The 26,578-nt window shown below is 56.2% G+C and overlaps 1 protein-coding gene and 1 long non-coding RNA gene across 3 annotated transcripts in view; both read right to left on the bottom strand.

The window, feature by feature from the left end:
* NDRG1 (N-myc downstream regulated 1) overlaps positions 1-26,578 on the bottom strand; it is a 55,598-nt gene that overhangs the window by 9,982 nt on the left and 19,038 nt on the right. For both annotated transcript variants that reach the window (XM_030304367.1, XM_030304368.2), the window contains exons 4-13: positions 17,136-17,241; positions 15,232-15,352; positions 12,503-12,565; positions 11,661-11,721; positions 9,803-9,889; positions 7,588-7,644; positions 4,454-4,557; positions 2,813-2,869; positions 1,955-2,006; positions 801-848 (exon numbers count right to left, since the gene is read on the bottom strand). In XM_030304367.1, coding sequence (XP_030160227.1) covers positions 801-848; positions 1,955-2,006; positions 2,813-2,869; positions 4,454-4,557; positions 7,588-7,644; positions 9,803-9,889; positions 11,661-11,721; positions 12,503-12,565; positions 15,232-15,352; positions 17,136-17,241 — 756 coding nt within the window. The remainder of the gene's footprint in view (positions 1-800; positions 849-1,954; positions 2,007-2,812; positions 2,870-4,453; positions 4,558-7,587; positions 7,645-9,802; positions 9,890-11,660; positions 11,722-12,502; positions 12,566-15,231; positions 15,353-17,135; positions 17,242-26,578) is intronic.
* Positions 17,837-24,611, bottom strand: LOC116737875. Its single transcript, XR_004343164.1, has 2 exons — positions 22,794-24,611; positions 17,837-21,986 (listed from the first exon to the last, which is right to left on the bottom strand). It is a non-coding gene; the product is annotated as an uncharacterized LOC116737875 (long non-coding RNA).

The following is a 26,578-nucleotide window of genomic DNA, read 5'->3' as shown; positions in this document are numbered from 1 at the left end:
ACACCCTAACTTTGGACTTAACAGTCTCCGGATGGGGAGACAACCGTCTCCTGTGACTTTCAGCCACCCAGCTGGTGGTACTTGTTATGGACACCAGGAGACCAACCCACCCTTCTAGAATGTTCCTTCCCCCTCTCCCTGTCAGCAGTGACTGTGGCCTGTCCATCTCTGTCCTGGGACAGCAGCCCGGATGCTGTCGGAGTCCAGACAAACAGGTGTGTTGGGGTAACTTAGACAAAGGGGCTCCTGCCTCAGCGGCCCGTCAGGCCCGAAGCCTGCCATCTTCCCGTCTTGCAATTTCCTACTGAGGGAATCTTGGAAGAAAATGTGCGTAAAGAGCCGGTTACGGGGACCAGGCCCCCCCTCCTCAGTAAGCATCAGACGCCTCCCGGGTTGGATCGTGCGGCCAGGTCAGGGAGGGCTCACACCCCCCACCCGGCCTCAAGGCCTAGGGAACTTGCTGGAGGAGATGTTCTTCCACGGCCCCTGGGGGGGGGGGGCGTTTTCTCCTCTCCCACAGGCACCAGCCCCTCTCGGAGGAACGCCCCAGCCCCGCCCTTGGCACAGCCCCTGCCCGCACAACTCTGGGCCATCCCTCATCAGAGCCCACGGACTCTCGGGTCCCAGAGAGGGTCCCTTTCGTCTTTACAGCCTCAGTGTCCAGCCAGCGCCCAGCAGAGAGACGTCTGTGAACGCATTCTGACCACCAGCTCTGCCTCAGTTAGGCATGACTCAATCTTGCGGCCGACCAGGGGTTCCTAAGAGAGAACTCGCGCCAGCCCCCCTCACTGTGTCGGTACCTTGAGGAGAGTCGTCTTTGTTGGATCCAATTTCGAGTTGCACTCCACCTGGACGGGGAAAAGGGGAAGAAATGTGCTAATTTTCTATCTGGAGCCCCAGTCATAGTCTTTCCCCACTCCTCACTTCCCTGCCACTGGCCATCAACGACCCCAGCGTTCCCGCTAGCACAGAAGGAAGAACACGGGCTTCGAGATTAAGCAAGGCGGCCGTAAATTCCAACCTTGCGGTGCAGCGACCTCGGGCAATTTCTTTGAGCCTCAGTTTGGTCATCCATAAAATGGGTGAATGTCTTTTTCAAAGGGTTGTTATGAAGACTCGCTAAAACCCAGAGGAGGCTCTGGAAAGAGCTGCTAATTGAATGGCCTTGTCTCATCAGTCGCAGATGCTACACGTTCAACATCTCCAGTCCTGACAACCATGCAAACTGGGATAAGCTGCTTCCCCTCTTCGCGTTGTCAGTGACCATCTTAGCAGTGCATCCAAAATTGGGCAAAATGCCCACACGTAACCTGTGATGTTCGAAGTGCCTACCGGAGAGCTATCCCCTCCTCTGATGTGAGAAGTATATCTCTACTGATGCATCCTATGATTACGCCCAGTGGGTTCGATCACAGGACGCCCACAGTCCATTAAGACGTCTCAGCTCTTTGCCAAATGAGCCTTTGCAAGTCTCACTCTGCAGCCCACTGCACGAGGCACATCACCACTTTAGGACTCTGCTCAGTAGCCCCTAAGTCCCTCTGTCCCCTGCTAGGGGCATGTTGGAAAGGCAGTCTTTGCTTTGCCTCCACAACATCATAGGTGGGAATCAGGGGTGGAATGACCCAGAAGGCGTTGTCTAAGCCCCACTCCCCGGTGTCTCTCTGCCCCGCCAGGCAATCAGGTGCCAACCAGGTCTGCAAACGGGTTCCCAGACGAGAGCCGAGTGTCTCGGCCAGGAAGCCAAGTGGCAAACACGTCCGTGGAAACAAACGAGTGGGAGGCAGACGGGCAGGTGATGGGGCCTGGGAGAAAAGTCGGAGGGCCCGCTACCAAGCAAACAGGACTGGCAGTCACCGGGCCAAGGAGCCGGGGTCTGGGCCCTCTGTCCGAAGGCCAAGCAGATTTGGACTGTTGAACAAAGTACAGAAACAGGTGGACGATTTCTACATACCACGGCGTCCACAGCAGGAGAACTGTCCCCAACCACCAACAAAGCAGGACACCTGGGGGCAGGGAGAGAAGGGGAGAGGGAACACGAAATTCACTGAAAGATTCACACGCTCCCAGGCCCGCCAGGCTGGGACCAGGGTTCCAAAAAAAAAAAAATTATTCTGGTTTCCCCTGTAGTAGCCTCTGCTCTTTTTATTTCCTTCTCCTTTCATCCTCTGCTTTGCTTTTCGGATAAACTGGGTTGGCAGTCCTTTACACCCTAGTATGAATTTCAGCCAGAGAATTTCCGTGCCCTGGTGTTTTTAGCCTCAAGCATCCTCTCCTCAAAGAGGGGGGAGTAGGACTTTGCCGTGAGTCAAGATCAGAGACCGAGGGAACGTACCTGACAAAGGAAATGGCATGTGGCAAGTTCAGGTATCAGATAATACAGTTCACTTAGGAAACTGTAAAAAGGCAGACATTACTGGGGGAATGCAGTCAGCTGTATGCACGACCGTATTTTCCTGCCAGCCTTTAGGGTGGGTTGTCCTGTGTCTGACTCGTCTCCAGGGTGTGTGAAAGCAAAGCCTAACACCGTATTCGACACAAAGTAGGTGCTCAATAAGTCCTATCCGAAGCGGACTCTTTCCCTGACATCCAAGGCTCCGACCCTCGTCTCAGGACACCCCAGGAGCTCAACGCCTGCACAAGGAGAAGGCAAGTGAAGCTGGGTCACGCCTGACTCCTAGAAGAAGGCACCCCCGGGCTCGCCGCCGCCGATGTCCCAGCACCGGGTGGCACTGCTAACCAAACTCAGAAAGAGCCCTGCCGGTGGCCGAGCGAGGCTACGCAGATGATGAACAGGAGAAAATCTACTCACTGCAGGGTGACTGTGTGGGCTCCAGGCATGGGCCGCTCAATCTCCAGGTCTCGCCGGCTGCGGGCAAGGAACGCACAGTCACTCGGCGACACGGGCAGACGCCCCCGCCCCGGAGGCGGCCCCTCCCATCTCGGCCATCCCAGGGGGTCCCGTCGTTGGCCATCCTGGCAAATGACCCGTGTCCCAACCCGCACGGCTCTCGGGACATCACGGCCTCTTGGGGTCCATATCAATGGTTTCAGGGACAGCAGGACTCATGTATTTCCCGTGGAGACACTTCCTTGTCCCCAGTGTGGCTTTTTTTCTTAATATATATACATATAGGAATACAGACCATGTTCTCCACCACAGAGGGTCCATACCTCCCGTCCCCCTACTTGGAGCCCTGAGTCTCTCTAGCCCCAACTCGGAGTCCTCTCACACAGCAACCCAATCTCTTTAGATCTTAGATGTGATCCTTTCACCCCCCTCATCTCAAACCCTGCCACCGTTTCCCACTGGACTCTGTCCCTGCGGACCTACACCGAGCCCCTCTCTCTCTCTCTCTCTCTCTCTCTGTCGTCTCCTGGCAGCTCCCACCGACGGCCTTTCCAGCTCATGGCCTGGAGCCCCGGACAGATTCAAATCACGTCCCTCTACGTCCTAGCTGTGTGACCTCGGGCAGGATGCTGAATCTCTCTGTGCCCGTGTTTCCTCAGCAGGAAAGGACGATGGTCACGGTGTCCCAGCATTTTTAAGAGAAGCCCCTTGATTCCTACGGGCATCGTGAGGGCAAGGCAGTGGGTGGGGCTTCGGGGAGGGTGTTCTGGTCTCTGTGTGTCCACTGCCCAGCCCACAGCCTGACCGTGCCCGTCCTCGGGAATCGCCTGCTGAAGAAATGCGCTGCTGAGTCCCGCGTCCCTAGTTACCCACGGGGGATACTACCTCTCCCTCCCGCACTGAGAGGCTGGGCGGGTGGGAAGAAGAGACGGACGCTGAACTTTGTTACAGACACTAATGCCCTTCGTGAAGTTATTGGCCGTGAGCAGAGACGGCCCGTGTGGCTCCTTCCCGCCCCCTGCTTGGGAAGGGGGCTGGTAGAGCCGGTCCGGCAGACTGAGTGACCACGCTGGAGTCTGCAGACCGTCCCCCCAGCTGCCACCGGTGTTCCCGAGCTGTCCCCTCCCCTGGCCGAGGTCCAGGCCAGCAGCTACTTATCGTGAAGAGGCCTAGCCCCTTGCCCAAGGCTGGAGGAACGTGCTCTTTCTTGGAGTGACACCTCCCAGCAGCCTTCCTGGACTCCTCCCTCCCCTTCCTCCCCCAGGGCTCTGCTCGCTCGCTCGCTCTCTTAGCTCTCCCACACCTGGCCCTTCCCACGGCCAGCCGGGACACAGGCAATAACTCAAAACCCTGTGAGGGCGTGACTGCGTCTCCCCTCTTCGTGCTCACGCCCCGGTTGTCTGGAGCGGTGGCTCAGCGCCTTGCAGAGCACTCAAAACCCACGGATGTACCTGACTCCCAGGCGCACCCCTGTCCGGGTAATCTACTTGCTTGAATTCAGGGGCTGCAGCTCCTCCCAACGTTATAACCCCCTCTGCCTTACCCCTGCCCCGTTCCAGGCCAACAAAAGGACCTTGACAAACGGCCACCGCGTGACCGCACCTGTTGTAGGCATTGATGAACAGGTGCAGGTTGCCGGGGTTCATGTCTTTCACGATGTGCTGGCGGTAGGTGTGGACGACTTCCACGTTATTCTGCATTTCCTCCTGCGTTGAGAGAGGGGAGAGGTGCCCTGCATTAGGACTGGTCCCGGGCCAGCCACTGCTATCTCCGTTCTTCAGGTTATACAGGTACAGAGACAATACCGTCTAATCCGCTCGGCTGCCTTGGAGCCTGAGGACACCTTCCCCAAAGCGGAAGTCCCCACCCGGAGCCAGTCTGACTTTGCATATCAGCTGAGAGCAGGAAGGAGTACAAACCCGCCAGGGCAAAGCAGGCCCTTCTGGGCTCATGACTTTGGGACTTTTTATTTGAAGTCAGTCCTCTTGGATTTGGAGCTTGGATCCATCAGTGTTTTGGCTGTTTTTTTTTTTTTTTTTTTTTCCTTTTTTTCTGGTGGGGGGTGAGGGACGGGAGTAAATGTCTTCACCTCTCTGAGCCTTAGCTCCCTCAAAAATAAATGTGTGCGTGTGTGTGTGTGTGTATATTACCTACCTCTGCAGGTTATGGGATTTCACAGAGGTTGTGCACACAAAAGCCCTTTGTAAATAATAAACGTGATGCAACCATTAGCAATTAATGGTTTTAAGGGGGAGTTGAGAGGTTTTTCACGCCGGAAAAACAAAACCAACTCCCGCAAGTCCCGGGAAGTTGCTGGAAAGAAGGGCCATCTCAATTCCCGAGGGGGGCCAACCGGAGTCTTGCAGAAGCCGCAGCCTCCCCTCTCTCTGGTTCCCTTCCGAATGTGATTTGGGACAAACAAACAAGTTACGAGCTTGCTCTGTTTCTCATTTGTACGACAGCGGATGCTGAAGGTTTCACAAAGCGGCCTGATGTGATCAGTGGCGACCAGAGCAGGACAGGGAGGGAGCGGAGGGGGCCCCACGTCAAGCCCGAGCTATTGTCTTAACAGCCCCTGATCACTGAAGCAGCAAAGAGCCTACGCAAAAGAAAATCGGGAACTGTACAGTCTGAAGAATTAGCTGTGCTGGGGTTTCAGGTCAAAACACGACCGCGGCAAGTTGGGGGCATCGACAGATGCCTCACATCGCGTGGGGGAGAATCAGGCCAGACTCTCCCTCTGTACCTGATGCCCTCTCCCGCAAGGAAACTCAGAAGCTGGCTCTGTTTGTTTCCATATTCCTATCAGGTTCAGATTATACACTCAGGGTGAAGAAAATGTATCGCAAACCGAATGCAGCATGGAAGAGGGAAGAAGGCCACCGAGGGCCGCAGGGGGGCCACGAAGGCTACGTCCCCGTCGAGACCCCGGGGAAGTGTGAAGGCTACCTTCTTCGGGGAAAAGGTCTCTGTAGATATCATTAAGTGAAGGATCCTGAGGTGAGGTCATTCTAGATTATCCCAGTGGGTCCTAAATCTAATGACAAGGGTCCTTCTAAGACAAAGGCAGAGGGAGATTGGAGACCGACACGGAGAGGTCATCGAAGACGGAGGCAGAGCCTGGAGGGATTCTGAAGCTACCAGAAGCTGGAGGAAGCAAGGAAGGACTTCCCCCTCCAGGGCCACTGGAGGGAGTGTGGCCCGGCGACACCCCCTTTCAGAGTGCTGGCTTCCGGAACTGCGACACAGTTAAGTTCCTGTTGTTGCAAGCCTCCCGGCTTGGGGGGGGCTGTTACAGCAGGCCCAGGAAATAATGTGAAGAAGGAGCCCAGTGGATGCACCTGGCCAGCCCCAGAGGAGAGCAGCCGGTCACATCTCAGAAGGTCACTCTCCCGCTCGGGAACAGACAGTGCTGAGTGGGCCACACGGTAAACAGAGCAAGCCACCCTCGAGCTGGGCAACCGAGGGGCTTCTCGGTGTCTGGGCCTGCGTCAGGACCCCCGCACATCCTCTCCTGGGGCTGCCGGCCAGAGTCGGGGGCCATGCCGGCTGGCCAGACAGGGACAGGGGCCTGCCTGGGGTGACCGCAGAACAGCCCATCGGTGGAAGCACAGACAGTCAGTGCCCTGCTCTGGATACAGGAGCAAGACACATAGCCTCTGATCCCAGCCCCACCTCTCCCTGGCAGTGCAACCTCACACGAGTCAGTCAACCTCTCCGGTCTCAGTTTCCTCATCCATAAAGTGGGAATCAAATTAGTACTTTTCACATGGCTCACGGAGCTCTTGAGTGGACTCCATGGGTTAATACTTGAAAAGTCCTTAGGACCGAGCGGGGCACACAGCAAACTCCATGGGTGTGTCTGCTACAGGTCGTATCTGTAATAGCCCCAGACTGGCAACAACCCGAATGCCCATCGACAGGCGGACGGAAGGGCGAATCGCAGGACACCCACACACAGAACGGCAGCCAGCGCTAAAAAGGAGGGAACTACCGATAAACCCAACGACAGAGACGAAGGTCAAAATAACCGTGCGGCGAGAGAAGCCACAGCTGTTTTTTGGGTTTTGTTTGCTGTTCTTTTCGAGCAAGACTCCATACTTCATCATGCCACTTCTATATGAAAACCTGGGGAATGCGAACTCCTCTCTAGTGACGGAAAGCAGAGCAGAGGCTGCCTGACGAGCAGGGAAAGGATTAGCAAGAGGCACAAGGGGACTCTGGTGATGGGGATGTCCGCTACCCCAGTTGCAATGTGGGTGTAGACACGCGGCAACATCTACTCAATTCTGTATTCCCAATACGTGCAGTTTACTATAGTTCAATCAGGCTAGTTAAAACAGCCTTACGTTAAAAAGAGAGCGAGCGATACGGGGGCGCCTGGGTGGCTCAGTCGGTTAAGCGCCCGACTCTTGATCTCAACTCAGGTCATGCTCTCATGGTTCGTGAGTTCGAGCCCCGCATCGGGCTCTGCGCGGACCGCACGAGACCGCTTGGGATGCTCTCTCTCTCCCTCTCCCTGTTCACCCACTCGCTCTGTCTCTCAAAACGAAATAAAAATAAACTTGAAAAAAAAAAAAAGGTGAGCGATAAACCTGACTGTAAACCGATCCCGTCAGCTATGTACGTGGTAGGCATCCCCAGGGGGCTTGTGTCTTGCTCGTCTCTGTGCCCTACGCACGGGCAGCACGCACTCGCTCAGCGTGGATGACCGAATGCTGGTCCACGTTACTCACCTTCCCGAAGAGGTGGGACACCACCATGTCTGGGAGGGCTTGGGTCCATCCGGAGATCTGGGGAGGGCAAAGACAGGTGTCACTAGAAAGCAGGCATTTGCGGTAGCGAGACTAGGTCAGCAAAGCCTCCCTGCCCACGGGGGCAGACTGGAAGTCCTGGGCTCCCCGGCACTCAGGGTTGAGGACGGCCCCCTGGTGGGAATTTGGTTCCAGTCCCAGTTGTGGACTGGACCTGGGGGCGCCGGAAGGCAGGGCCTGGGTCTCTGTCAATCGCTTATTCTCAGGGGCCCATGCAGGGCAGACACGTGCTGAACAGAGAGCCAACCTTCTCCTAGCTTGGGCCATAGCACACTAAGTCCTCACAACAAGGGGTCCCTATCCATTTCTTCAAAACACACACTGAACTCTGCCAGTCTAGACCCCAGGGGACCTGCTTACCTTGAACTAGCCTTCCTGTATCATCCTCTACATTTTCCCCCCTCAAGCCAGTATCCTCTCTTTGGATATCCTGAGTTACTAAAGACACTGCCAACTCTCCCCTCTCTACCTCTCCCCAACAAAACGCTAGGTACACAGCAGGAGCTCCATAAGTGATAGGCATACAGCAGGGGCTTCATAAATGCTGAGGCATACAGCAGGAGCTCCATAAATGTATGCTGACCAACTTCCGTGTCAGGCAGGCAGGGACTGGCAGGATAGAGAAGTTCTAGACCTGGGGGTTCTCTAGATCGGAGGTCTTGTTGGATCCCAGCTGTGTGGTCCTGGACAGGTTGCAGGGCCTCTGAACCTCAGGCCTCTCACCTACAAGCCGAGGTGGCCGGGGGCTTCAAAGTCACAAGGCCAAGGTGAGGACAGCATGAGGCCAGTACACATGTCACAGGATCTGACGCCAGCACCTGACCCATAGTGGACCCTGGATACAGGTCTTTTTATCTCTTGGGGTTGGAAAGGAAGGATACGGTACAGATACTAAAGCCACACAGACATTCCTCAGGCCGCGCTTTAGCCAACGGTCAATGTCCCCGGCCCTCCACGTCTGGCTCAGAACAGTTACAACAGGAGCCAAACTGGCTGACTGGAACATCACTTCCTTTCCTGGAAAATAAAATAAAAAACAGGGAGTGTGCTCCACTCCCGCATATCACGCAGACGGGAGGGACGGGCTCCTGCGTTCCGGCAGAACGTTCCAGGAAGAGCGGCCAAGACAGGGGTGGGAGGTAGGGGGGAGGGGCACAACCCCTTCAAAGCTCTGTCCGCGACAGCCACCCAGAACTTGGCAAAAACACACTTCCAAAATGAGAAGCCAGGATCACCCCGGCCTGAGAGGTTTTGTCCTGTTTCAATTGGAACAATTTCCCCCCTCTCCTTGGCAAATGCTGGCGCCTTTACGAAGAAAACACAATAATCGTTTTTAAAAGATAAACAAGGAGCCCTAGGACACCGGCCAGAGCAGAACTTCCCGAGACAGCGTGGGTCCCTTCTCCCCCAGGCAGGCCTGTGTCCGGCCCCTCTGTATTCCCAGACCTGTAGTGCTGGGGTCAAGGTGCCATTCAAACACCTGCTGGATGAGACCGGGAGGCACGAGGTGAGGCCCAAGGACCACGGAGTACGAGGGAGCCGCACTCAGCCCCAGTTCTCCCGCTGCCTAGCTTTGCGGGCCCCTGGGCACCACGAACCATAACCACTCTGAGCCTCAGTTTCCTCTTCTATAACACGCCATTTACGACAATCCCACCTCCTGGAGTCGCCGTGTGGATTCAACGAGGTCACGCATGTGCAGCGACAGAGTACAAACAGCCCCTGGCAAGGACTCCACGCACAGTAGCTGATTCTCGCGGTCATCAAACTAAGTGGCAGGGTTGGCACCAAATGCACCCTCTTTTCCATCGACAGTAGGTGGGTTCCCGAGATCAGAGGCCTTTGCCTTGTTCATCTTTTTGTTTCCCGTGTCTTGAGCAAAGTCCAGTACGTGTTAGGTCCTCAGCAAATACCTCTTAACCTAAGCTACGCTGATCTAAGCTGGCTCGAGCGCTCACGTCCCCGTGGCGTGTCTGGTCTAGACCGCAGCATCCTACCAACATCTTTGGAAGGGCAAACAGCCCAGGTCACGTTTGTTGTTCCAAGCAAAGCAAAGGGGAGGGGCGGGGCGCACAGGCCAGGAGAGGTCTCGGAGGGCACACTGTTCCACCTGCCTGGCCCTGGCCCCCAGCCTCACCTTGGACGCGGCCCAGTCCATCCAGCCTTCGGCACAAGGGTTCACGTTGATGAGGACGAGGCCCTCCACCATCTCCGGGTTGTTCAACTGTTAATTCAAGACACAAGGTGAGCGGCAGCCCAGAAATCTCAGCCGCCGCCAACTTCTAAAGGTCAAACCAAAGGTTGAGAAAATACCAGGAAAGGGCCTGCTGCTCTCAAGAGACTTCAAATCCCACACCCCCCCCTCCCCCACCTTGCAAAACCGAGGCCCCAGCTCAGCAGACACAGGACCCAGCCCCTGAAAGCCTGGGGGGAGGAAGCAGGAAGTACAAGAGTGCGTGTTTGGCAAACCTGCCTCGGGCAAGGCGCCTCTGCCCGCACTTCCTCTTCCCCAGCCCTCAGGGGGGTGTACCAGACCTCCAGCCTCCAAGTGAGGCAGGGCAGGTAGCCGCTCTTTAGTGACCGCTCCTGGGAGATACATCCATCTAACGTAGAATACAGACCTTCCTTGGTCTGCTCAGAGCCTAGACGGTCAGGCCAAGTTCTATCCACACCAGCGTCTCTAACCCCTGACAAAGCCCAGCAAATAACGGGCGGTCGGAAAACACACGGTCGCATAAATGAGCGTGGCTGCGTTTCCAAACGAGTGTTTGGCAAGGGTACGTGACATTCAGCAGGACCTGGCTTGGGCCCACGATCCCGTGAATGCCATGTGTCTCTGATTCTAATACAGAATCAGCCAGGACCCAAAAGCCATGGGGGTATCACCAAGGTAGCATAGGAGACCACGCGGTGACGTGGGGACCTGTCCACAAGCCACTGCTAGGTGAGCGAAACCAGTGATGAAAGAGTGCGTTTGAGGAGCATTCAAGAAAAGCTTTAGGGGCGCCTGGGTGGCTCAGTCGGTTGGGCGTCCGACTTCGGCTCGGGTCATGATCTCACAGTCCGTGAGTTCGAGCCCCGCGTTGGGCTCTGTGCTGACAGCTCGGAGCCTGGAGCCAGCTTCGGATTCTGTCTCCCTCTCTCCAAAATAAATAAAAACATTAAAAAGATTAAAAAAAAAAAAAGTGGGTATTGTGTTTGTTACAGGATTTGACTTAGATAAGTATTTCCAAAGTGTGATTCCTAGAAGGATCACAGAAGCTTCTCAGTGGGGCGCCTCAGTGGCTCAGTTGGTTGAGCGTCCAACTTCGGCTCGGGTCATGATCTCATGATCTGTGAGTTCGAGCCCCGCGTCGGGCTCTGTGCTGACAGCTCGGAGCCTGGAGCCTGTTTCGGATTCTGGGTCTCCCTCTCCCTCCGCCCTTCCACTGCTCATGCTCTGCCTCTCTCTCTCTCTCTCTCTCTCAAAAAATAAATAAACATTAAAAAAATTAAAAAAAAAAAAGAAAAAGAAAAAGGAAAGCTTCAAGTACGTGCTGGGTCCACACACACACACACACACACACACACACACACACGACTCTGGACCACAAACCACACTGTGAACTGTGAATCTCCCTTCGGAAATGAAATCACGGGTCATTTCTTTCCTCGTTCTGGGCTTTGTGACGCTTTTCCAATTGTCTTCCTCCATCCTGACTTAATTTTGTTTAAAATGCCATTTTTTGGGGCGCCTGGGTGGCGCAGTCGGCTAAGCGTCCGACTTCAGCCAGGTCACGATCTCGCGGTCCGTGAGTTCGAGCCCCGCGTCGGGCTCTGGGCTGATGGCTCAGAGCCTGGAGCCTGTTTCCGATTCTGTGTCTCCCTCTCTCTCTGCCCCTCCCCCGTTCATGCTCTGTCTCTCTCTGTCTCAAAAAAAATAAATAAACGTTGAAAAAATAAATAAATAAAATAAAATAAAATGCCATTTTTTTTAAAGATGCCCAAGAACTCACCGCGAATCGCGTGAGGATGTAGGCGCCTGCTCCGGTCCCCATGCCGATAATGCTTTTCAGCCTGGAAGCAGAGGTGAAAACTCACGTCACAGAAGGAATGAGCGAGGGGAGCCCTAGCGACCCCCTTAACACCTGCCCCGCTCCTGGTCCCCGAGGAACCCCGCCGCCCGCAGCATCTGTCCCGGGGGGCATCACGAGCGTGGCTGGAGAGCCGGACAGAGTGGGGACACGCTGCCGTGATGTGACTGGAGGACCCGAAACACATCAAGTGCTACGGCTTCACAAAGACCATGACCTCGGAGAGACTCGGCCCTCCTGCTTGCTTCTCCCCCGACTGCAGCCCGAGCGCTGAGAGACCGTCTGACATTTACGGGAGGGCGCGTCATGGCACTGCTTTCTTCCCGCTCTGGAGCTCTATTTTACGTTCTAAAACTCGGAATGGAATTAAATCGGGCAAGAACTCGGAGGTATTATCTTCACACAGAAGGCCCAACTAAAAGGGAAAGAGCTCTGGAGAAACACAGCCTGGAGGGAGAAACCGAGGGCTGGGGCAACCCTATTCCAGAACATTCCGTCGGTAAGAGAAAGTGGCGAAAGAGGAAGGGGCACGGAAAGGATGGGCAGGGTGGCTGTCTGCAGGTGATGTGTTGGCTCAAGGGGAAAAGCCCAGCCGGCGAGAGACAGACTAGAGAGACTGTCTGAAAACAGTTTCACCCAGTGTGAGGTCTAATTCCTTTCCTGACCTTTAAATCTGCCATTTCAGTGGCCAGGCCGGGTCAAGGCCAAGGGAGAGACGCAAGCGAGAAGGCAGGCTGGTGCGGGAGCAGATCTGTCACTCTTACCCAAACTGGTGGAGGACTCCAGGAAGCATTTCAGCCAGCTGGTCCATGGAGGGGTACATGTACCTTGGGAGAAGCCATACAGAGGCCATTAGCGAGAGCCAGACCCCAGGGGAAATGAATCACTCAAACAGGGACACGCCGGAAGGGCAGGGCCCACGCACACCCTGGCCCCAGCGCCCAGGCCCCCTGCCCGGCCCCCCGCAGCCCTCCTTCCCAGCAGTGAGCGACGTGCACCTGCCTGCACAGCCCCTGCCCCGTGCAAGGCCACACCCCATCCAATCCTCCCCGTTTTGTAAACTGACCCTCGATCGATTGCTTCCTTGCTCCGCACCAAGCATTTGAGGAGCATTAGAAGCCCATTTAATCCTTCACGATAACGGCTCTGTGAGGTTGCCGTGATTTGCCCCAGCGCACAGATCGGAAACATCACCGAAGCTGGGGTAAGTGACTTGGCTTCCCGGCCGGGCGGGCACTTGGCACGGCATCCCACGTGGGCTCTGGGGTTTCAAGACTCCTGTGCTCACCTCCCAAAAGGAGGCCTCCCGGCAGCTCGCCCGTAGGACATTCTGGGCCACGGGGAAGTCCTTCCCCTCTCGCCCGTGTCCCCCAGAGATGCTCCGCAAGGAGCTTGGAGAGACTGCAGAGAACTGGGCCACGCTGATGAGCTGGGCCCGGGGGGCTTTGGGAAATGGATAAGCCAGGGGGATTTTAAGGCACTGGGACGCTTCAATTCAATTCACACATCTTCTGGGCCCACAGCTCCTGTTAACAGAGGGCTGGGCGGCGGCGGGGGAGGCTCCCCTCTGTCAAAACTGGATCACGACCGCAGGGATGGAGAAGGCGGGAGTGGTGAGGACAGACCCACGCTGGAGACCACGGAGTCTGCAGGCTGTCCCGAGTCCGTGCATTAAGGCGGAGGTTTCCCATCGCGGAACGCAGGGAACAAGTCTCCTGTTGTTCTCCAAGTCCTCAGCAGGGCCCACGAGGGGTTTCTTGTTCCCACTGTGCCCACCTCTCCAGCGGGGATACCAGTTGTCAGACACCGGGACTATAACGAGCCACTTCCCAGGCTGGTTCCTTCCTCTCGTCCAAGAACAACCCTGTCCCCCCGCGTCTCTGGAGGCACCTCTGGGCCCGCTCTCTTCCTGGCCTTCGCACCTGCTGTTCCCTCTGCTTCCTCACAAGCCACCGTGCGCTCACCTCCCTGGAATCTCCAGAAAGGAGACCGGAGAGCCCTGCCTCACCAAGGGCCCACAACCTCAGCCAGAGTTCTTGCACATTCTCATTCCCTTTCTCGTCTTCCCCGGAAGAACTCGAAGAATCATCCCTTTCACCAAGGCCTCGGCTGCCGTCAGAGCAGGTGCACACGGCACCCCGTGTTAGGAGACCCCCGACTCCAGGTGGCGGGAAGAAGCCAGGGCCTGTTCAGGCTGAGTTCCCACCAGCCACGCACTGAAATCACCTGCTAAAGGGGAGCGGGGCAGGAGGGACAAATACACTGCAGCTTGGCCTCCAAGTCAACTTCATGAAAATTCCAGGGGGTGAGGCCCCAATCTTAGAATACTTTTTAAATCTCCCCGTGGAGAGCTAAGAGCCACCAGGTTACCTCAAGTCTTTCACACCGCGGCTCCGAATAAAAATGGATTTCCTGACAGATCTCTGGTTCCATCTGCTAGTTAACAGGTAACGGTATCCCATTGTATTAGAAAGCTTTTAATTTTGGGTCCTGGCCCCGTGTATGCCTACTCTGATAAAGGCTGATTATGAAGGATAATTCTGAACACCAATAAGGAAATCTATTTGCGAATGCCAGGAAGGTCCCTTCTGGGAGACTTGAAACCCAAGAACCCGCTCCCATCCTGGCTTAATGACAGCATTGCACGGAGGTGCCTCTGAGACGTCTGACTCCCACCGGTGACACTAACTGTCCCGTGCACCCGTCAGCTTGTCCGCTGGCTGCACGCTGGGGAGAGCAGGCGGTGTAAACACCTCGGACAAGTGAACCTGACGTTCTAACGAGAACGCGATCCTTGGAGTCAGCAGACTCTGCGACTCCCCCAGTGAAACTAGCTGTGTGACCTTGAGCAATGTTTAGCCCTTCCACCCTTCGGTTCCTTCACCCAGGAACTGGAGCGAACAACACCAGCCACGTAGCCGTAAGGATTGAGTGCAAGTGACATGTGCGTATAAAAATTAAGCCCGGACCACAGGAAGGACTTCATCAATATAATCTCCTATCATCCCCTCTCTTTTTCTTCCAACCTTTCTAGAACTCTCTCCTAACTATTTTTGCTCGTCAAGGTCCTCTCCCACTCAGTCCTGCCCAGGTCATTCATGCCCACCTACTAACAAACTAGCTACCTGGGTGGGTGAAAGGAGAGGGGCGGGTGGTGGCGGGGAATGAGGGGTTAGTGTTTCAGAGGGACAGAGTTTCGGTTTGGGATGGTGACAAGGCCTGGAGAGGGACGGTGGGGATGACTGCCCATCAGTGCGAATGCCCGATGCGCTTAATGCAACTGAACTGCACACGCAAAAATGGTTAAAATGGTACGTTTTAAGTTTTATATATATATATATTTTTTTTTCTTTTCTTTTCTCTTCTTTTCCTTTCTTTTTTTTTTTTTTTTTTTTTCAATAAAACAAATGGAAAACCCAGTCTAACGCCCGCCCCCCATCCACCTGCGCGGCCATCCTCTCCGCCTCCCGGGGTGCCAGGCTCCAGGTCTTACCCCACGGGGAAGGACGCAGCACCGTCCTGCTGGCCAGGGGCATCCACGTGGCACACAGCAAAGTGCTGTGTGATCTCCTGCATGTCCTCGGAGTTGAAAAGGGGGTTGTAACACGTTTTGTCTGCAGAACAGGCAGGGGACAGAGACAAGGAAGAAGGAAGGAGAGAATACATTAGGGTGTTCAGCAGCACGTGAGGCGTTTTGCTGGTTTCACCCCCATTCATCGGGGGGGATGAACACACAGGAAAGAAGCTCGCCTCCTTCCCCCCTGCCCCGTCCCTCGGGTGATGAAAGGCAAGTGGGCACGGAGGTGGAAATGGTCAATAAACTTTGCTGTATGTGCTGGCGGCTGAAGCTTAAGCCTCCAGCTGGTGCTGGGAGGAGACTCCCATCCCGGGCCCTGCTTCTCCCCTATCAGTTGTGGCTGTGATGTCCCCAGTGTGGGACCGGGCTGCCGCACCGCTATTCTCTTTCTGTCTGGGTCTCCTAAAGCCTCACGCCGGAAATAATGGCCAGGGCACACAATTCTCAAACAAGGAGGAGCTTAGGAGATAAAGCTCGGACAGCCTCACTCCTTACGTGGCCTTGGAGGAGTCTCCTGACTGCTGAGGGCCTGAGGCAAAGATGGCCACCTGGTCACCAAACCATCCCCATTTTCTTTCTGGGCCACACAGCAGGACTACATTTCCCAGCCTCCCTTGCAATGAGAGGCAGCCATGTGACCAGGTTCTGGCCAATAGCACACAGTGCTCGCTGTTTCTTGTTAACACCTGCTGCCCGGTCTGTAGGTTTCTCCCTCTGTAGTCACCTGCCAGATGCAGAAGCCGCTAAGACCCCAGGGGATGGCGGTGCCACAGCTGGTAGGAGCCTGGGTCCCGGAATCCCCACGCGAAAGATGCCCCACAGAATGCCCAGAGTTATTACATGAGTTAGGAATAGATGTATATCGCGTATAGCCACAGAGGTCTTAGGGTCTTTCGTTTCCCCAGTTGGCTTACTGATGACCGTGAGCATCTCTAACGGGGGCGTAACACCACCACACTTGCACAGCTTGCAACACTCAGGTTTACAGAGATGCCTGGCCCTGAGGGCTGTAAACGCCTTCCGAATCACCGGCAGAAATATTCACTTCTATTCTGTGTGATTTTCACAGGCAGTAGATCTTGTGCCTTTAGCGTCCGTGAAAAATGGGGGACCCACATAGGCGGACACTTCCTGGGAATCTCAAGAATGCATTGTACACATTCATGGGAGCACTATTTGGAACAGCCCAAAAGGAAAAACCAGCCGAGTGTTCATCAGCTGAAGAATGGGTAAACAAAGTATGGCGTATCTACTCAATGGAATGTCATCCATCCACAAAGAAGGAAGGGCTAACACATGCCACGACATGGATGAACTTGGAAAGAAGCCGGTCACAAAAGATCACATACTGCAAGATTCCATATACAGAAAACGTCCAGAGTACACATACCCTTAGAAGCAGAAAGCGGACTAGGGCCTACCGGGGGCTGGGGAGTAAGGGAGATTGGGGCACGACAGATCAAGGGTACAGATTTTTCAGAGTGATAAAAACGTTCTTAAATGGGGTACGTTGATGGTTGCACAACTCGGTGAAAATACTAAAAACCACAGTACACGTTGCTCAAAAGATGTCACTGTCGCACGCGGACAGGGGAGAGCCCGGGTTCCCAGCACACCCAGGCGCACCGACAACTCCGTGTCCCATGGGGTGCATTCCAGACTCTTCCAGTCTGTGGCAAGATCCCTTCCCCCAACAGCTCCGGGAAGTGCCAGCAAGAGAGAAACATCTAGACTCCCTGCCACCAGCCCTTCCTACTGTCCTATTCGTCCACCCCCAGCGGGAACTGGCTCGTCAGAAACAGAGACTCCCGGAAACTTACGGTTCATGCCAATGTCGTGGTACGTGAGGATGACGGGCCGGTTTCCCTTGGGGGTCCCGCACAGCGTGACGTGAATGGAGCCATGCACAGTCTCGATGTCCTGCTCCTGAGGAAAGACAGAGGACAGAGGGGCCTGTGATGTGGCACTTGGAGCATCAGTGCGGCTGTGACTGCCGACTGTAGGCGCCCCGCGTATTTCCAGCTGTGTTTTGAGGAAGTTCTGAGTACGTTTCTCATTCGGTGAGGAGGGCACTGGCCTTTGGGCAGCAGATTCCTCTGACCAGAGAAACCACTCCAAGAACCATGGAGGGAAGGAGAACTCAGCCAGGAGGAAGAAGAGAGTCCTGGCTCAGACTGTGCCATTAACTGCACAGAACTTGGGGAAGGCACCAGCCCCAGCCCCAGAGGCCCTCTCTGCCCAGGACCTTGGTTTCTCCATCTGGGAAACTGAGGTCATCAAAGCACGAGCTTCCTAGGTTACCTGCTCCCAAGTCTCACCCGTCCCACAGGGTCATTACAACGGTGACTAGCATTTGACGGCCTGGGGCTGCCCCAAATTCAATCCCTACTTCCAAGAACAGCCCCCAATTTCCTTTGGGAATCCACTCCAGTCTCACCGTCCATCCTAGTGGGTCTGTTGACAACGCTTGCCCATGTTTCACGGGCCAAGGCTAATTCATACATTCCCCCTCCCAGCTACAGGACCGGTTCACAGAAGGGCAGAAGAGCTGAGTCAGGACAACCAGAGCCAACCGCAGCTATTGGGGAAGTGGATTAGACTTGACCCAGCAGTGTTGGGAGGCGGGGGGATCTGCAACAGCCATGTTGTTCCCATGAGGCAAGGGCCTGTCTGCACACACAGCCAGCCCAGAGACGGAAAAGACAGAAAGGAGGTCCTGCTCACGGCATCCACCATCTAGGATTTTCGGACCACAGGCCAACAACTTCCAAGCCCCCTTAAGGCATTTTGAGTTGACGACAAGAATCCTCAATGATGCCATAGCCGTCTCTGTCCTGTCCTCCCTTCTTGGAGGGCCGGGGTCCCTCTTCCCTTGGTCAAGGCCGGTGCTCCAGCTTGTGTCCTCAAGCTGGCTCCCTCAGCCAGTCAGCCCCACATTTCTCAGGACTATACTGTGATTTTCTTTTCTTTTTTTTTTTTTTAAAGATCTGAGGACATGTTTACTTTTCCTCTATCCTAATTAAAAAAAAAAAAAAAAAAAATCGCCTTGCCTTGATTCCAAGCCCATAAATTCACCTGCCAGTTTTTAACTAAACTTCTCCAAAGGGTGGCGTTCATGAATTTTCTCAACCCACTGCTTCGATTCACCTTCAGCCCACCCCCGTCTTGGGCTCCCACCTTCCTCAAGGTCCCCCAGGGGCTCCAAGGACCTGTCCCTCTTCATGTCTGAGAGCCGTGACCTCCCCTTCCAAGCGCTCTCTGCCTGCATCCTCACACCCCCCCCCCCAACTCCTGGCTCTCCTCCTACCTGGTGCGGGCACGGGGGAGGTCACCAGCATGCTGGGGACAGGACCCTGAGAGCTCCCACGTTCTAGGGGAGGCGCTGAGCCATTTCCCTCTACGCCCTGCATCCCTACAAGGGCCCTGCGAGGGTGGCACATCCCCGAGCTGGCAGATGCTGCCACCCTGGCTCAGGGAAGCCAAGTCGGCTGCCCAGAGTCACGGTCAGGACCCACCCACCCGGTAGGCCAGTGTTCCCCACACGCTTCTTACTCCCTCACAGTCTGAGAGGCGCGAGGACTCAAACCACGTTCCCTCCTTAGGAGGCCACGTTAGATTAGCGCTTGACATTCATTTCCCAAAGAGGGAACACTCCAGACGCTGTCTAACCTGCTCCCAGAAGCCAGCCTAGATGTGAATCATATCGGTCACTGACCGAGTGCAGGGGAGAGGTCTGTGTCCCGCCCTCACGGGCGAGAAGAAGAAACAGGCCAGACCCCCCAGTTAGGACCCCTGTGGGTCTGGGCAAGCAGCCCCTTCCCCCAGCTGCCTGCACAATGGAAACGGGCCTGGGACCTGCCAGCCCTGGGGGATGCCGGGAGGCCCACAGGACACGGCAGGAGGGACTGTGCCTGCAGCCCCTTGATCTCAGGCCTGTGAGGGGTCACCTCTGAGGCAGAGTGATGTAGCCACACGCACACAGTCTACCAGGCTGGGGACCAAATCCCACCCCTGCTCCTTCTCCACTTAAGCCAGTGCGACTTTACCCAAAGACATTTATTATGCACCTACTGTATGCGTGTGCCGAGAGGAGTCGGTAAGAGCTCACAAGCTAGTGTTGGGGTAGCGGGGTGGGCCCCAGGCCTGCGGGAACACGTGGCAAGAGCTTGCTACGTGCGGACATGGTGCTCTGGGACCAGCAAGAAAGAGGGTGTAGAACCCACTGAGGGGGGAGGGGCAGGGTGGGAAGGGGAGCAGGGTAGCGCCCACCCCCAGCATCCTTTGAGGTCAACGTCTGGGCTGTCGATCTGGGAAACCTGGCTCAAAAATAAGGACATACGCCCCAGTTCTCAGGCTCCACCTCTAGAACGGGGAGCACGGTACCCGTGCTTCTAGCAAGAAGCCGCTCCCTCCCCCATCCCGAGCACGGGGACGTGGGGGCTTCCAGCCCCCACCCCGAAGACCCCTGAAGCAAGCAAGTGGGGTGCCGGATAACCAACCAAGGGGGAGCGCCCAGGCTGCCGTCACGTCTGTGAGACGGGAGAACCATGGAACGTCCCGGGGTGCGTGAGCGGTCACCAGGTGAGGCCCACGGGCCCACCCAGGGCACAGCGCGGAGGGGACCCCCCTCCCTGTCAGCGCCCAGGCCCGGCCCCATCACAAGGGTCCTCCTGAGCCTCCCGCCTCATCACCTGCCACAGAGGGAGTCTCCCGACCACGGAGCCCACCATCCTGGCCCCCTCCCTCTTCCGCTCAGTGCCCGACCCTTGGCTTGCGCCTATATAAACACGGGGAAAACAGTGGAAAAATCCACAGACGAGGGAGCAACAGCCTGGGCCCCAGTGGGGGCCACGGATCATCTGCTGGGCCCAGCCCTGGCGTTGAAGCCGATTGGGAACAATGGCCCATTGAGAGGGCCACATTCTCCATTGTCTCCCCAGCTGACCCACATGGCGCCCTCTAAAAATAGGCCAGGCCAGGCAGCGCCCGCCAGCCTGGGGTCATCGGGGTACACAGCCGAGCCCTGCCCTCCCTCGACCCCTCTGGGCCCTGGGTCGCCATCTGTACGACGGGAGTGGGCCCCCTCGCCCCAGCTTCTCAGGAGAGGAGGTCACCCTGTGGTCCGAGACACAGTGCCGGGAGGAAAGGACACCCTTCGTACGTGGTGGCAGACGTCGTTAGTGCGGTGCCTGGACGCCATCTTGGTGGCAGATATGGGACCCTTGCCGGCTGCATCAGGGATGTCCCTGGCAGCACCCAGGGGTGGGGATGAGTTGACTCATCTCTGTGGAGGCCTTAAAATTACACGGCCGTGGAGCCAGAACTGAATCTGTCCAAGAAGGGAGGCGCTGCCCCTGCCCCGCTTACTGTTCTGTCCCGAGGCCTGGCACACGGTCGGAGCGCAGAGCAGGTGCACCAGGCCGCTGGTGAAACACCCGAGACCAAATGACCGCAGTAACATAACTTCTCTAGAAAGTCCTGACTCTTCTGGGTCCAGGCTCCACTCTGCCCCTTAACTGGCCGTGAGAGTCTCGGCAAGCAGCCTCTCGTAAGCTCCGGGACTGCAGTGACGTCTCCCAAGATCGGTGTAAAACCTCCCGGGACTGCAAGAGCCCCACTGAGCCCTACGCTTTACCCCCAAGAGGAACCACGGGAGTGTCGTGGCCGTGGCCCCGCCGCCTCACCCCTAGCCCGAACCTCGGTCCGGGCAGGAGAAGCTTCGGCCATGGCCAGCCTTATTTGGAAGCACGACCCATCCGGTCTCCGAAAGCGGAAAGGACGCGGTACAGATGCGTAGGCGCGGCACCGTCCCCTGGGTCTGGGTGAGCCCACGTTGAGGGGCAACATCTGCCAAGTGCCCGCCAAGAGGCAGGCAGGGAGCCCAGCCTCCACGCCCCCAGCTATGCCTATCTATCCCGTTTCACAGATGAAGAAATTGAGGAGACTTCCCCAAGGTCACACAGCTTGTAGTAGCAGAACCAGGATCAGAACCTGAGTCTTCCGGGCCCTCGTGCCGGTGCTGGGCCCATCAGGCCTCCCCTTCTGTGTCCGCCAGCCCACACAGGCAGGAGGAAGAGGAAAGGCCAAGTGCGATCTTTCCTGTGCTCATTCCTTAAGTCACAGATGCATGCATGCACGCACACGCATATAATGCACACATGCACGCACAAAACACACGTGCACATACATATGCGCAAGCCCCCATGTGCACACCTATGTGTGTACACATCCATGTATACACACCTGTGCACACATATCCACACACATGTGCTTACACACGCACACACACAGTTCTGAGCCAGCCCTGGTGGTCTCTCTCCATTGGCCAAAGCCAAGACTGAGCCTGAGACTGGATGGAGGAATTCAAACACTCACAAACACGCGCCTTTGTCCTCTTTAGACCCAAAGGAACATTCTGTCTCCGTGGCGATGAATCACTATCTCGTGTCCTGTAGGGAGGGACCTACCTCACAATCCCCCACGTTCTCCCAAAGAGAAGGCACCGTCATACTCCTTGGCCTCCGCCGGATACGGGAAGGCGCCCGTCTTGGGGCTCGTCAAGGGTCCTCTCTCTGGCTAAGACGGGGGCTGGAAATACACACTCGGTTCCTCCGTCAGCCGGGTCTCCAACCTCAGCCCTTGCACGCTTCAGAGCCAGATCCCAGAAGTCCCTGCTCACAGACAAGATCCAGCCAGAAGCGTGCAACAGAGAAAAGCCAGGGCACAAGAGTTTTCCTCTCACCTCCTCTGGAAAAGGCGCTCTCTGACGGCGCAGAAGAGACGGCACAGGGCGGCCAGGAGTCACCAAGTCGGCCCTCCCGCTGTACCCAGGCCCTGCCTTGAGCGCTGCGTCCCTGAAGGCACGCAGCACCTCCGCTGGGTGACACCTGCCCGCATTTTACAGAGGAGGAGACGGGCCGAGAGAGGGTAAGTTATCGGTCCAAGGTCACACAGCTGGAAGAGCACGGCGGGATTCGAACCCGAGACGGTCCAAAGCCTGTGCCCTTTGACTTCTGTTTTACCCTGTGTGCCCGGCGCTACACGAAGAAAGGAAGCCTTCAATGCAGAAGGCGCACTGTGATTCTCTAAGCCAGCCCCGCTCCCCCTCCACGCTGATGTGACCGCAGATGGCTTTCTGTCTCCCCGGCATCTCCAGGGACCAGCCGTCTACAGCCATGCGCGGGGGACACACTGGCACGTGGAATCAAGGAGTAACACTGGTTCCTCCTGCCCCTCCCGCGACGTGTGTCTGCCCCCATAATGCAGCAGGCCTGCTGGGTATCTGACTTGGAAGGGCCTCAGCACAAACATCACGGGGCTGGGCAGGCCCTTCTGTGCCGCCCCGTTCCTTTATTTGGAGCACCTACCCCCCGCGCAAAGAGCCATTTCACAGCCACTTCCCACCTGCTGGCCAGCTCCACCCTATCCCTACCGTCTACACTGCTTGCAAGATGGCAGCTGGTGAAAACAGCACCTACCACGAAGTGTCCCTCCAAGAGTGTCCGTCTTTTCGGCTGAGTCCTGGCTTTGGAGCTTTATAAGCCACGGCTGAGTGTGTTGGCTGGCCTCTTAAACATCTGTTATTCCCTCCTTTGCGACAGAATTCCCAGCAACGCGTCTGATAAAATTCTCTCCTCCCCCATCTCCCCTGTAGCCAAGGGTGGTCCGGAGACTCATTTCTGACTCATGTCAGCAGAACTTGCTGGAGTTTTGAGGACAGTTGTTTTGTTTTTGTGTTGTTTTTTTAAGAGTCAAACGTGGCCTTTTGATTTTTTTTCCCTTCACCCTTCCACCTGCTTCCTCCCTGGAATATGAATGCGATGCTTGGAGGTGCAGCAGCCATCTTAGGAGCATGAGGACAAAAACCATATGCCCAGGAAGACAGAGCAGGAGGCTGAAGGAGTCTGGGACCGGGTGACAGTCACAGGTCTTCCAGATGAGGGGCAACAAGCCACATCTCCTTGTTTAGGGCAGTATCTGTGGAGGGATGTTAATTCTAGTGATACATTCAGCACGTGCCCTTGGCCAAGTGACCAGACTCGTCTGGGAATCCCTTGGGCTGTCAACTGAGGGCAGTAAGAAGTCTATCTGCTCAGGGAGCTGCTCCCAAGACGAAAACCGAGCTAGACACACTGGGAAGTGTTCTGCAAACTCTCTCGATGCTGCTTGTTATGGATGCCCATCGCAGAGATAATCGGCGTGAAGCCACAAGGGGTCCCGATGGCTTAAGTCAACGGGTTGAGTGATCCAGGGAGCTCTGAGACCAGCTGCCGCCACCTCCCTCCCCAATCCTCTCCTTCCCAGCAGGCCCTGGGGAGAGGCTGAATGCTCTGGACTCTAAGGGATGACACCCTGAGACAGACGCTAAGTCAGCTGGGGCGCTGGGCTGCCCCTCCCCTCAGTCTAGCACATCTTGGTCAAGGCGTGGCCAAGGGCGGAGGGCACTCTTTGGCTAGTCAAACGCAGCATGAACTCAAGCCTTGTTGGGGCAGGAAAGGCTAATCGTGACAAGTGAGGCTCAAGAGAAAATGCCAAGGGCTCGCCCCATCACCGTCCTTTCTGTAAATTATACCCTCCCTCCCACCCCCGTCTTCCTGGCTCATCTCCAGGGCCCACAGTGGGGAAGGGGTAGGCCTGGCTATGCCTTACCCTTGTTATCTTATCCTTCCCATTAAATAAGAACCAGATAAGGGACGAAGGGTGCCAGGGAGGGCCACCCATGTGGAAGAAACATATATTATCTATTTCCATCTAGGGACAGTCATCTGTTTACTGGGCAAACGCCATGACAGCTATTTCACAAATGGAAAAAGCCAGATTCTGTGCATCCCAGCACACACACACACAGCGGAGTCAAGATTCAGGACAAGCCCTTGGGCCGCCGGGTCGTAATTCCCAGCCGAGCCCAGGGCTGCCGAAGGCACGCCGGGTGCCCCTAGAAGACAAGACCTCAAAGACGTCCAGTGGAACTCGTGGCTGCCCCCCCACACCCCGTTTCTCAAGTTTCCTTAATGCTGTCATCACATCATAGCAAAGCTACAGAGTCAGGAAACCGGCCGCTGCGGGAAGACGGGCATCAGCCTGGGAATACAGAGGGAAGCCGGAACCCACGGGGAAGACCAATTCTCTAAGGAAGAAAGAATTAGGAGGAAGGGTCTTTGTCGGATCAGAGAAAAGAGAGGGAGGAGCGCCCAGCATCCATCCATCCAGCAGAAGAGGGAGGCTTGCGTGCTGAGTCCCATGCTGTGTTTATTTCATGTTCACAACACCCTCTCAGGGGTGGTGATACTCCCCCAAATTACAGATCGGAAGAGGAAGCCCCTGGGAGGTCGGGCCACTGGCCAAGGACACACGACTAGCAAAGACAGAGCTGATCAGAACCCGCTTCTGTCCAGTGCACCAGGCTTGTGACACCAGGAGATGGGCATCTGCCCTCGGTGAGCCTGACAGCCTGGGCTGGACAGACCCGGGGAGAGCCAAGCCCCACCATGGGGGTGCTCGGTGGGAGAGGCACTCCTCTCCCACCCCTCACCCCCGGGGAGGGCACCCCCAGGAAACCCGTAGAGGAGGGCAGAAGAAGAGGCAAGCCTCATTTCTCGGTGACCCAGATGAACGCTTTGCCATCTGTCACTAAGGGTTCGCTCTAAGCTCCAGTGGGCTTGCTGGGAGGTGGGGCCGGGGGAGGGCAGAGATGGGAAACGGTGGGTTGAGGATTTCCAAGCCTGAGTTCTGCCCACCTTCAGTCAGGGAGCATGAAAACAAGAAGCAACTGTGTGAAAAGAAATTAGTAAAAGGTCACTGTTTCCATTTTCCCTAGAAGCTGCTCCGCTTCCAAGAAAAGGGGGAGAAAAATCACTTCTGCCCACCCCCCGCTGCCCCCCCACCCCAGGATCAGACTGGGCTCCAGAGTGGGAGCCAGACCCCAGCAGACCCTGCCTACCACCTCCTGTGCCCCAGCCCCGGACGCCCTGCACCCGGAGGCCCTGTGGGTGACATCAGCTCCCTGCCCAGGGACCCCTGGGGAGCACAAAGACACAGATTCCCATGGAAACCAAATCAAATCAAACTATTTGAATAACTAAAGATCCAGGTGGAAGGAATCAGAAACAGCAAAGCCAACGAGAGAGGCGATTTGGGGCCATAGAGAGTTTCCTGTCTCAGGGGAGGAGTGAGGGTCAGTGGGCGGCAGATTGCGCCCCCCTCCCCCTACTGGTTATAGGGACCTTGACTCTTGGCCCCGGGGACTGGCTTTGGCTTCATCATCTATCTCAGCTCTCAGTGACCCGGGCCAGATGCCCTAAACCTTCTCTGAGCCTCGTCTCCTCCACTATAAAATAAGGTGGTGCTAACACCTCTCCTAAGGGCTGATGTAAGGATCAAGGAGACAACACAGAAGAGGCCAGCACTGTTTCTGGGGTACAGTTAATGCCCGGAAGTCAGCTATTACACCCCCCATGATTATCACAGATCTCAGAGTCACATGGGCCAAAATTGAGGGTTATAGTACCCTTTGGCGAGGACCCTTCTTAACACCTCCAGACTGATTTCTCATCTGCAGGAGAGGGTAACATTCCCACCTTGGGAAGAAAGCCCTGAGACAATCAGCGTGCCGATACGCATTGGCTCCCTCTCCCCCCTCCTCTCTCCTCAGTGGCCCTCCGTCAAGCCTCCCTGCCTGGAGGAGAAAGGGAAGGGCTGGATCATAAAGCATCTGCCAGCCCTGATATTCTTGGATTCCAGGATTCCAGCCAAAGGAAGTAAGCTGGAACCCGAAACACTCCCACCTACCCCACTCGCCAAATTTGCAAACACAGCTACCTAGATCCTGACGCCAGGAACTTCTCTGCAGAGTCACCTCATCTTACATCCTTCCTGCAGTCACGGCACCTCAGCCGTGCCCACCGAGCCCCGTGCTCCGAGGGTCCCAGAGGCTCTCCAGGAAAGACAGGTAAAGTGGGGTCCCAAGAGCAGGTCGCAAAACCTCACATGCCCGGGTACCAATCACCCTGCCCCAAAACATCCCGCAGGCCAAAGCAAACCGCCCGCCGTGAGATGATGCCACCAGGAAGACAGAAGGCCACGAGGCCACCGCTCTCGCAGCCGGGCCTCTCCTGAGGCGGGCAGCCCAGCAGCTCGGGCAACAGACCCTCCAGCGGCTTCTTGCTGCTAAGCTCCGGGCGACGGTGTGTGTTTGGATTCGGGGGGGGGGGGGGGGGGAAAAAAATTGTGCTTCGGGAAAAGAACAAAGAACAAAGAACAAAGA

Source organism: Lynx canadensis, chromosome F2, assembly GCF_007474595.2.
Source record: "Lynx canadensis isolate LIC74 chromosome F2, mLynCan4.pri.v2, whole genome shotgun sequence".
Lineage (NCBI taxonomy): Eukaryota > Metazoa > Chordata > Mammalia > Carnivora > Felidae > Lynx > Lynx canadensis.
The sequence above is the reverse complement of the archived record's forward strand: the minus strand, read 5'-3'. Positions and strand labels throughout refer to the sequence as shown.